This window comes from Lissotriton helveticus, chromosome 5_1 (genome assembly GCF_964261635.1).
Source record: "Lissotriton helveticus chromosome 5_1, aLisHel1.1, whole genome shotgun sequence".
NCBI lineage: Eukaryota > Metazoa > Chordata > Amphibia > Caudata > Salamandridae > Lissotriton > Lissotriton helveticus.
Window position 1 is genome coordinate 67,533,534 of NC_136065.1, and position 12,523 is coordinate 67,546,056.

Genomic DNA, 12,523 nt, shown 5'->3' on the forward strand with positions numbered 1-12,523 from the left:
TGGCAGGGGCAGCGGGTGGGCCAGGCTGCAGTGGCCTTCTGAAGGGGCCCGGGCACTTACTTTTATTTATTTATTTTCCAGATTAAGCACTGGTTCGCCAGAGGCTACTGGACAGGCATAGGGCTGCATCTTGACCAGTCGCTCCCTGATCTGGTGAGGACCTGGCCTCCACCTCAGAGCCCACGCCCACCTGCTCTGGTTTAACTTCAGATACACTGCGGACACTCAGGGCTGGTGCAATTCCAGTAGTGTCTGGGGCTTTCAGACCCGGCCGCGTGTCATCAAGGGTGGAGGGTGGTGTCTTGGTTGTTGTGAACGCTGACCATGATCATAGTAATAAAGGAACCCTGAAAACTCAACTATGGAATGCCAAGATACTGGCAGCCACCACCAGACCTATTGGCTTTGACAGTGTTTGTTATTGATGACAAGGAGATAACAGGGATAATGCTGGTAGAAGTCACCAGGTGTAGGTTGTGTTGTGTTTTCCCTTTCTCTGCAGGACATTTTTTCAAACCTTAAAACAGGTCCTTATCCTATGCGGGGCCCCACTTCAGTTTGTTGCCCTGCACCCCTCATAACTCTCTACAGGCCTTCTGTGCACCTGAGCAAACATACACACACACACCACTGAAACACTTTTCATAGAAAGGTTTCAACGATGCATGTGCCCGTTCTAGTTCAAGAAAGGCAAATGCACTCTCCTAGACCCTGGCTGGAAAGGAAATGACAGCCCTTCACATCCTTGGACCCACCTGTTTACCACTGGGAGCTATGTGTCTCCACACAGGCATATAAACAACTGTGAAAGAGTGTGCATACTCACACAAACACACACACAAGCCCACACCCACCCACATGCATGCACACACACACACACACACACGGGTCCATATGCACACACACATCCACACTCACTCTGACACACACACTCTCATGCACACACACAATCCCACACCTCCCACATACACAGACACACACACACACAGACCCACATGCACACACACCTACACTCACTCACACGCATCCACCCTCACTCTGACACACACATTCACATGCACACAAACCCACACCCACCCACATGCACACACACAAACCCACACCCCCACATGCACAAAAACACATACATAGACACAAACACACAGACCCACACGCACACACACCTTCACTCACTCACACACACGCACTCACATGCACACACATATACACACAAACCCACACTCACATACACTCACTCACACCCACACACACCCACACAAACCCACACACAGCCTTACACCCCCATACGCCCACATGCACACACACACACCCACACAAACCCCTAAAACACACTCATGCACAAACCCACATTCACACACACATGCACACACACACACACACACACATCGATGCATACACATGCACACACCCATACACACATACACATAAATCCACATCCATGAACACACACACAACCACACACACACACAAACCCATACTCATGTGTACACACCCACACTCACACATACAGACACACAAACACACTTATATAAACAACTAGTGAACACACACCTACAATAAAAAAGAAGCCTGCATATGCCTGCCACTGAAACACATAAGAAGGACAAATGACAACGATGAGTAAAAATACAAATGAACAATATCAAGTGGATGGCACACACACAACTGCAACACACATGCACTCAAAGTTACAGTGAGGTATGCCATGAGACTCACCGCTGCAGGGGCTGCAGTAGGTTGGATCCCTCAAGCAGAACCCCAGGGACTGGCCGAGGCAGGTACAAGGGCACAGCGGGGTCACTGCAGGAGACAAGAACACACGTCTAAGTCAAGAGGAGAGCCAGGACAGTGTGGCACCCTCACACTGTTCCTCGACACCTTCAAACACACTGGTTCTCAAGGGTTTCAAGCTTTCTGCTAAAATGTCCATGTTCATCCCTCAAATGCTGAGGAGGGTTGAATAAACCCAGCAGGTACTGGCTCTGAAATGTTGAATTCCAAAAACATATTCAAGATGTTTTACATACATGTTCTAGGGACTGCATGTGTGTCTCAGGCTCAGTGGTGAACTCTAGAAGAGGAGGGGTCTCTCCTGGGTGAACCCATCCTGATGTAGCCAGGTTCTGCCCAGAATGCCGTGCCAGGGGTAACAGGGTCATCAAATCCATGCCATCATATGTCCTGCCCCAGGGGATGCTTTTAAGGACACCCCTCGGCAGGAAAAGGCCTGTGTCTGTTGACTAATTCAACCTGCTTTATACTGTGGCTCCCTCACCCCTGCCTCCTGCATCACCTGATACTGCCTGCTTCCATCACCACTCCCTCCTGTGTCACCTGATACAGCCTGCTTCCATCACCACTCCCTCCTGCATCACCTGATACTGCCTGCTTCCATCACCACTCCCTCCTGCATCACCTGATACTGCCTGCTTCCATCACCACTCCCTCCTGCATCACCTGATACAGCCTGCTTCCATCACCACTCACTCCTGCATCACCTGATACTGCCTGCTTCCATCACCCCTCCCTCCTGCATTACCTGATACTGCCTGCTTCCATCACCACCCCCGCCTGCATTACCAGATACTGCCTGCTTTTATCACCACCCTCTCCTGCATTACCAGATACTGCCTGCTTCCATCACCCCTCCCCCCTGCATCACCTGATACTGCCTGCTTCCATCACCCCTCCCTCCTACATTACCTGATACTGCCTGTTTCCATCACCCCTCCCTCCTGCATTACCAGATACTGCCTGCTTCCACAACCCCCCCTCCTGCATTACCAGATACTGCCTGCTTCCATCATCCCTCCCTCTTGCATTACCAGATACTGCCTGCTTCCATCACCCCTCCCTCTTGCATTACCAGATACTGCCTGCTTCCATCACCCCTCCCTCCTGCATTACCTGATACTGCCTGCTTCCATCACCCCTCCCTCTTGCATTACCAGATACTGCCTGCTTCCATCACCCCTCCCTCTTGCATTACCAGATACTACCTGCTTCCATCACCCCTCCCTCCTGCATTACCTGATACTGCCTGCTTCCATCACCCCTCCCTCTTGCATTACCTGATACTGCCCCCTTCCACAACCCCCCCTCCTGCATTACCAGATACTGCCTGCTTCCATCACCCCTCCCTCTTGCATTACCAGATACTGCCTGCTTCCATCACCCCTTCCTCCTGCATTACCAGATACTACCTGCTTCCATCACCCCTCCCTCTTGCATTACCTGATACTGCCTGCTTCCATCACCACTCCCTCCTGCATTACCTGATACTGCCTACTTCCATCACCCCTCCCTCTTGCATTACCTGATACTGCCTGCTTCCATCACCCCTCCCTCTTGAATTACCTGATACTGCCTGCTTCCATCACCACTCCCTCCTGCATTACCAGATACTGCCCCCTTCCATCACCCCTCCCTCCTGCATTACGTAATACTGCCTGCTTCCATCACCCCTCCCTCCTGCATTACCTGATACTGCCCCCTTCCATCACCCCTCCCTCCTGCATTACGTGATACTGCCTGCTTCCATCACCCCTCTCTCTTGCATTACCTGATACTGTCCCCTTCCATCACCCTTCCCTCCTGCATTACCTGATACTGCCTCCTTCCATCACCCCTACCTCTTACATTACCTGATACTGCCTCCTTCCATCACCCCTCCCTCTTGCATTACCTGATCCTGCCTGCATCCATCACCCCTCCTTCTTGCATTACCTGATACTGCCTGCTTCCATCACCCCTCCCAACTGCATTACCAGATACTGCCTGCTTCCATCACTCCTCCCTCCTGCATTACCTGATACTGCCTGCTGCCATCACCCCACCATCCTGCATTACCAGATACTGCCTTCTTCCATCACCCCTCCCTCTTGCATTACCTGATACTGCCCCCTTCCATCACCCCTCCCTCCTGCATTACCTGATACTGCCTGCTTCCATCACCACTCCCTCCTGCATCACCTGATACTGCCTGCTTCCATAACCCCTCCCTCCTGCATTACCAGATACTGCCTGCTTCCATCACTCCTCCCTCCTGCATTACCAGATACTGCCTGCTTCCATCACCCCTTCCTCCTGCATTACCTGATACTGCCTGCTTCCATCACCACCCCCTCCTGCATTACCTGATACTGCCCCTTTCCATCGCCCCTCCCTCCTGCATTACCTAATACTGCCTGCTTCCATCACCACCCCCTCCTGATTACCTGATACTGCCTGCTTCCTTAACCCCTGCCTCCTGCATTACCTGATACTGCCCCCTTCCATCACCCCTCCCTCCTGCATTACCTGATACTGCCTGCTTCCATCACCACCCCCTCCTGCATTACCAGATACTGCCTGCTTCCATCACCAGCCCCCTCCTGCATTACCTGATACTGCCTGCTTCCTTCACCACTCCCTCCTGCATCACCTGATACTGCCTGCTTCCATCACCCCTCCCTCCTGCATTACATGATACTGCCTGCTTCCATCACCACCCCCTCCTGCGTTACCTGATACTGCCCCCTTCTATCACCCCTCCCTCTTGCATTACCTGATACTGCCTGCTTCCATTACCCCTCCCTCCTGCATTACATGATACTGCCTCCTTCCATCACCCCTCCCTCCTGCATTACCTGATACTGCCTGCTTCCATCACCACCCCCTCCTGCATTACCAGATACTGCCTGCTTCCATCACCACCCCTTCCTGCATAACCTGATACTGCCTGCTTCCATCACCCCTCCCTCCTGCATCACCTGATACTGCCTGCTTCCATAACCCCTCCCTCCTGCATTACCAGATACTGCCTGCTTCCATCACCACCCCCTCCTGCATTACCTGATACTGCCTGCTTCCATACCCCTCCCTCCTGCATTACCTGATACTGCTTGCTTCCATCACCCCTCCCTCCTGTATTACCAGATACTGCCCCTTCCATCACCCCTCCCTCCTGCATTACCTGATACTGCCTGCTTCCATCACCACTCCCTCCTGCATCACCTGATACTGCCTGCTTCCATAACCCCTCCCTCCTGCATTACCAGATACTGCCTGCTTCCATCACTCCTCCCTCCTGCATTACCTGATATTGCCTGCTTCCATCATCCCTCCCTCTTGCATTACCTGATACTGCCTGCCTCCATCACCCCACCCTCCTGCATTGCCTGATACTGCCTGCTTCCATCACTCCTCCCTCCTGCATTACCTGATATTGCCTGCTTCCATCATCCCTCCCTCTTGCATTACCTGATACTGCCTGCTTCCATCATCCCTCCCTCTTGCATTACCTGATACTGCCTGCTTCCATCACCCCTCCCTCCTGCATTACCTGATACTGCCTGCTTCCATAACCCCTCCCTCCTGCATTACCTGATACCGCCTGCTTCCATAACCCCTCCCTCCTGCATTACCAGATACTGCCTGCTTCCATAACCCCTCCCTCCTGCATTACCTGATACTGCCTGCTTCCATCACCCCTCCCTCTTGCATTACCCGATACTGCCTGCTTCCATAACCCCTCCCTCCTGCATTACCTGATACTGCCTGCTTCCATCACCCCTCCCTCCTGCATTACCTGATACTGCCTGCTTCCATAACCCCTCCCTCCTGCATTACCTGATACTGCCTGCTTCCATAACCCCTCCCTCCTGCATTACCAGATACTGCCTGCTTCCATAACCCCTCCCTCCTGCATTACCTGATACTGCCTGCTTCCATCACCCCTCCCTCCTGCATTACCTGATACTGCCTGCTTCCATAACCCCTCCCTCCTGCATTACCTGATACTGCCTGCTACCATCACTGCCCTCTCCTGCATTACCAGATACTGCCCCCTTCCATCACCCCTCCCTCCCTCCTGCATTACCTGATACTGCCTGCTTCCATCACCACTCCCTCCTGCATCACCTGGTACTGCCTGCTTCTATAACCCCTCCCTCCTGCATTACCAGATACTGCCTGCTTCCATCACTCCTCCCTCCTGCATTACCTGATATTGCCTGCTTCCATCACCCCTCCCTCTTGCATTACCTGACACTGCCTGCTACCATCACTGCCCTCTCCTGCATTACCAGATACTGCCCCCTTCCATCACCCCTCCCTCCTGCATTACCAGATACACCCTCCTTCCATCACCCCTCCCTTCTGCATAACCTGATACTGCCCCCTTCCATCACCCCTCCCTCCTGCATTACCAGATACACCCTCCTTCCATCACCCCTCCCTCCTGCATTACCTGATACTGCCTGCTTCCATCACCACTCCCTCCTGCATCACCTGATACTGCCTGCTTCCATAACCCCTCCCTCCTGCATTACCAGATACTGCCTGCTTCCATCACTCCTCCCTCCTGCATTACCTGATATTGCCTGCTTCCATCACCCCTCCCTCTTGCATTACCTGACACTGCCTGCTTCCAGAACCCCTCCCTCCTGCATTACCAGATACTGCCTGCTACCATCACTGCCCTCTCCTGCATTACCAGATACTGCCCCCTTCCATCACCCCTCCCTCCTGCATTACCAGATACACCCTCCTTCCATCACCCCTCCCTTCTGCATAACCTGATACTGCCCCCTTCCATCACCCCTCCCTCCTGCATTACCTGATACTGCCTGCTTCCATCACCATCCCCTCCTGCATTACCAGATACTGCCTGCTTCCATCACCACCCCTTCCTGCATTACCTGATACTGCCTGCTTCCATCACCCCTCCCTCCTGCAACACCTGATACTTCCTGCTTCCATAACCCCTTCCTCCTGCATTACCAGATACTGCCTGCTTCCATCACCACCCCCTCCTGCATTACCTGATACTGCCTGCTTCCATACCCCTCCCTCCTGCATTACCTGATACTGCCTGCTTCCATCACCCCTCCCTCCTGTATTACCTGATACTGCCTGCTTCCATAACCCCTCCCTCCTGCATTACCAGATACTGCCTGCTTCCATCACCCCTCCCTCCTGCATTACCAGATAATGCCTGCTTCCATCACTCCTCCCTCCTGCATTACCTGATACTGCCTGCTACCATCACTGCCCTCTCCTGCATTACCAGATACTGCCCCCTTCCATCACCCCTCCCTCCCTCCTGCATTACCTGATACTGCCTGCTTCCATCACCACTCCCTCCTGCATCACCTGGTACTGCCTGCTTCCATCACCCCTCCCTCCTGCATTACCTGATACTGCCTGCTTCCATCACCACTCCCTCCTGCATCACCTGGTACTGCCTGCTTCCATAACCCCTCCCTCCTGCATTACCTGATACTGCCTGCTACCATCACTGCCCTCTCCTGCATTACCAGATACTGCCCCCTTCCATCACCCCTCCCTCCCTCCTGCATTACCTGATACTGCCTGCTTCCATCACCACTCCCTCCTGCATCACCTGGTACTGCCTGCTTCCATAACCCCTCCCTCCTGCATTACCAGATACTGCCTGCTTCCATCACTCCTCCCTCCTGCATTACCTGATATTGCCTGCTTCCATCACCCCTCCCTCTTGCATTACCTGACACTGCCTGCTACCATCACTGCCCTCTCCTGCATTACCAGATACTGCCCCCTTCCATCACCCCTCCCTCCTGCATTACCAGATACACCCTCCTTCCATCACCCCTCCCTTCTGCATAACCTGATACTGCCCCCTTCCATCACCCCTCCCTCCTGCATTACCTGATACTGCCTGCTTCCATCACCCCTCCCTCCTGCATTACCTGATACTGCCTGCTTCCATCACCACTCCCTCCTGCATCACCTGGTACTGCCTGCTTCCATAACCCCTCCCTCCTGCATTACCTGATACTGCCTGCTACCATCACTGCCCTCTCCTGCATTACCAGATACTGCCCCCTTCCATCACCCCTCCCTCCCTCCTGCATTACCTGATACTGCCTGCTTCCATCACCACTCCCTCCTGCATCACCTGGTACTGCCTGCTTCCATAACCCCTCCCTCCTGCATTACCAGATACTGCCTGCTTCCATCACTCCTCCCTCCTGCATTACCTGATATTGCCTGCTTCCATCACCCCTCCCTCTTGCATTACCTGACACTGCCTGCTACCATCACTGCCCTCTCCTGCATTACCAGATACTGCCCCCTTCCATCACCCCTCCCTCCTGCATTACCAGATACACCCTCCTTCCATCACCCCTCCCTTCTGCATAACCTGATACTGCCCCCTTCCATCACCCCTCCCTCCTGCATTACCAGATACACCCTCCTTCCATCACCCCTCCCTCCTGCATTACCTGATACTGCCTGCTACCATCACTGCCCTCTCCTGCATTACCAGATACTGCCCCCTTCCATCACCCCTCCCTCCTGCATTACCAGATACACCCTCCTTCCATCACCCCTCCCTTCTGCATAACCTGATACTGCCCCCTTCCATCACCCCTCCCTCCTGCATTACCTGATACTGCCTGCTTCCATCACCATCCCCTCCTGCATTACCAGATACTGCCTGCTTCCATCACCACCCCTTCCTGCATTACCTGATACTGCCTGCTTCCATCACCCCTCCCTCCTGCAACACCTGATACTTCCTGCTTCCATAACCCCTTCCTCCTGCATTACCAGATACTGCCTGCTTCCATCACCACCCCCTCCTGCATTACCTGATACTGCCTGCTTCCATACCCCTCCCTCCTGCATTACCTGATACTGCCTGCTTCCATCACCCCTCCCTCCTGTATTACCTGATACTGCCTGCTTCCATAACCCCTCCCTCCTGCATTACCAGATACTGCCTGCTTCCATCACCCCTCCCTCCTGCATTACCTGATACTGCCTGCTTCCATCACCCCTCCCTCCTGCATTACCTGATACTGCCTGCTTCCATATCCCTCCCTCCTGCATTACCTGATACTGCCTGCTTCCATCACCCCTCCCTCCTGTATTACCTGATACTGCCTGCTTCCATAACCCCTCCCTCCTGCATTACCAGATACTGCCTGCTTCCATCACCCCTCCCTCCTGCATTACCTGATATTGCCTGCTTCCATCATCCCTCCCTCCTGCATTATCTGATACTGCCTGCTTCCAGAACCCCTCCCTCCCGCATTACCAGATACTGCCTGCTTCCATCACCCCTCCCTCCTGCATTACCTGATATTGCCTGCTTCCATCATCCCTCCCTCCTGCATTACCTGATACTGCCTGCTTCCATAACCCCTCCCTCCCGCATTACCAGATACTGCCTGCTTCCATCATCCCTCCCTCCTGCATTACCAGATACTGCCTGCTTCCATCACCCCTCCCTCCCGCATTACCAGATACTGCCTGCTTCCATCACCCCTCCCTCCTGCATTACCTGATACTGCGCCTGCTTCCTCCAGTCTGGCTGATACTGCCTTCTTCCCGCTCTGGTACATCAGCCCCCCTCCTGCATTGTGCACATTTCATTATCATACTTAAAGTCAAAGGGAGGCTCAGGGGTCACGAGACACTTACCTCTGGAAGTAGCAGCTGTGCTTAACGTGGGTGTTGACATTGGCGCTGTGGTGGTTTCTGTACAAGAGTAGAAGAGTCTGGTTGAGGTAAATATAGACAGGCCCCAAAAATCAGACCTTTACTGACCCCCAATAAAACAGAGGTATCAGCATATTTTAAACATATAGCATAAAAATGGAGGACCCTGGCAGACCCAAAGTGAGCATTTGGAGTGGACAAAATCTTTCACACACTCAGATCATTGAGCAAAAGTTATTTAAATCCTTCACACCCTCAGTGCATTGAGCGAAAGGTCTTTAAATCTTTCACACCCTCAGTGCATTGAGCGAAAGGTCTTTAAATCTTTCACACCCTCAGTGCATTGAGCGAAAGGACATTAAATCCTTCACACCCTCAGTGCATTGAGCGAAAGGACATTAAATCCTTCACACCCAGAGAACATTGAACGAAAGGTCTTTAAATCCTTCACACCCTCAGTGCATTGAGCAAAAGTACTTTAAATCCTTCACACACTCAGTGCATTGAGCGAAAGGTCTTTAAATCCTTCACACCCTCAGTGCATTGAGCGAAAGGTCTTTAAATCCTTCACACCCTCAGTGCATTGAGCGAAAGGTCTTTAAATCCTTCACACCCTCGGAGCATTGAGCGAAAGTACTTTAAATCATTCACACACTCAGTGCATTGAGCGAAAGGTCTTTAAATCCTTCACACCCTCAGTGCATTGAGCGAAAGGTCTTTAAATCCTTCACACCCTCGGAGCATTGAGTCAAAGGTCTTTAAATCCTTCCCACCCTCAGTGCATTGAGCGAAAGGTCTTTAAATCCTTCACTCCCTCAGTGCATTGAGCGAAAGGACGTTAAATCCTTCACACCCTTGGTGCATGGAACAAAAGGTCTTTAAATCCTTCACACCCTCAGTGCATTGAGCGAAAGGTCTTTAAATCCTTCACACCCTCAGTGCATTGAGCGAAAGGTCTAAATCCTTCACACCCTCAGTGCATTGAGCGAAAGGTCTTTAAATCCTTCACACCCTCAGTGCATTGAGCGAAAGGTCTTTAAATCCTTCACACCCTCAGTGCATTGAGCGAAAGGTCTTTAAATCCTTCACACCCTAAGTGCATTGAGCGAAAGGTCTTTAAATCCTTCACACCCTCTGTGCATTGAGCGAAAGGTCTTTAAATCCTTCACACCCTCAGTGCATTGGGGGAAAGGTCTTTAAATCCTTCACACCCTCAGTGCATTGAACGAAAGGTCTTTAAATCCTTCACACCCTCAGTGCATTAACCGAAAGGTCTTTAAATCCTTCACACCCTTGGAGCATGGAACAAAAGGTCTTTAAATCCTTCACACCCTCAGTGCATTGAAAGAAAAGTCTTTAAATCCTTCACACCCTTGGAGCATGGAACAAAAGGTCTTTAAATCCTTCACACCCTCAGTGCACTGAAAGAAAAGTCTTTAAATCCTTCACACCCACAGAGCATTGAACGAAAGGTCTAAATCCTTCACACCCTCAGTGCATTGAGCGAAAGGTCTTTAAATCCTTCACACCCTCAGTGCATTGATCGAAAGGTCTTTAAATCCTTCACACCCTCAGTGCATCGAATGAAAGGTCTTTAAATCCTTCACACCCTCAGTGCATTGAGCGAAAGGTCTTTAAATCCTTCACACCCTCGGAGCATTGAACGAAAGGTCTTTAAATCCTTCACACCCTCAGTGCATTGAGCGAAAGGTCTTTAAATCCTTCACACCCTCGGAGCATGGAACAAAAGGTCTTTAAATCCTTCACACCCTCAGTGCCTTGAACGTAAGGTCTTTAAATCCTTCACACCCTTGGAGCATGGAACAAAAGGTCTTTAAATCCTTCACACCCTTGGAGCATGGAACAAAAGGTCTTTAAATCCTTCACACCCACGGAGCATTGAACGAAAGGTCTAAATCCTTCACACCCTCAGTGCATTGAGCGAAAGGTCTTTAAATCCTTCACACCCTCAGTGCATTGAGCGAAAGGTCTTTAAATCCTTCACACCCTCAGTGCATTGAGCGAAAGGTCTTTAAATCCTTCACACCCTCAGTGCATTGAGCGAAAGGTCTTTAAATCCTTCACACCCTCAGTGCATTGAGTGAAAGGTCTTTAAATCCTTCACACCCTCAGTGCATTGAGAGAAAGGTCTTTAAATCCTTCACACCCTCGGAGCATTGAACGAAAGGTCTTTAAATCCTTCACACCCTCACGGCTTTGAGCGAAAGGTCTTTCAATCCTTCACACCCTCGGAGCATTTAGCGAAAGTTCTTTAAATCCTTCACACCCTCAGTGTATTGAACGAAAGGTCTTTAAATCCTTCACACCCTCAGTGCATTGAGCGAAAGGTCTTTAAATCTTTCACACCCTCAGTGCATTGAGCGAAAGGTCTTTAAATCCTTCACACCCTCAGTGCATTGAGTGAAAGGTCTTTAAATCCTTCACACCCTCAGTGCATTGAGCGAAAGGTCTTTAAATCCTTCACACCCTCGGAGCATTGAACGAAAGGTCTTTAAATCCTTCACACCCTCAGTGCATTGAGCGAAAGGTCTTTAAATCCTTCACACCCTCACGGCTTTGAGCGAAAGGTCTTTCAATCCTTCACACCCTCGGAGCATTTAGCGAAAGTTCTTTAAATCCTTCACACCCTCAGTGCATTGAACAAAAGGTCTTTAAATCCTTCACACCCTCAGTGCATTGAGCGAAAGGTCTTTAAATCCTTCACACCCTCAGTGCATTGAGCGAAAGGTCTTTAAATCCTTCACACCCTCAGTGCATTGAGTGAAAGGTCTTTAAATCCTTCACACCCTCAGTGCATTGAGCGAAAGGTCTTTAAATCCTTCACACCCTCGGAGCATTGAACGAAAGGTCTTTAAATCCTTCACACCCTCAGTGCATTGAGCGAAAGGTCTTTAAATCCTTCACACCCTCGGAGCATTTAGCGAAAGGTCTTTAAATCCTTCACACCCTCAGTGCATTGAGCGAAAGGTCTTTCAATCCTTCACACCCTCGGAGCATTTAGCGAAAGTTCTTTAAATCCTTCACACCCTCG

General features: G+C 51.3%; 1 protein-coding gene across 1 annotated transcript in view; it reads right to left on the reverse strand.

Moving 5' to 3' along the window:
- Window positions 1–12,523, reverse strand: part of LOC144752383 (uncharacterized) — a 182,083-nt gene that overhangs the window by 43,974 nt on the left and 125,586 nt on the right. Inside the window, exon 11 of the mRNA XM_078640318.1 lies at window positions 1,717–1,800. Within this exon, the coding sequence (XP_078496444.1) occupies window positions 1,717–1,800 (84 nt within the window). The remainder of the gene's footprint in view (window positions 1–1,716; window positions 1,801–12,523) is intronic.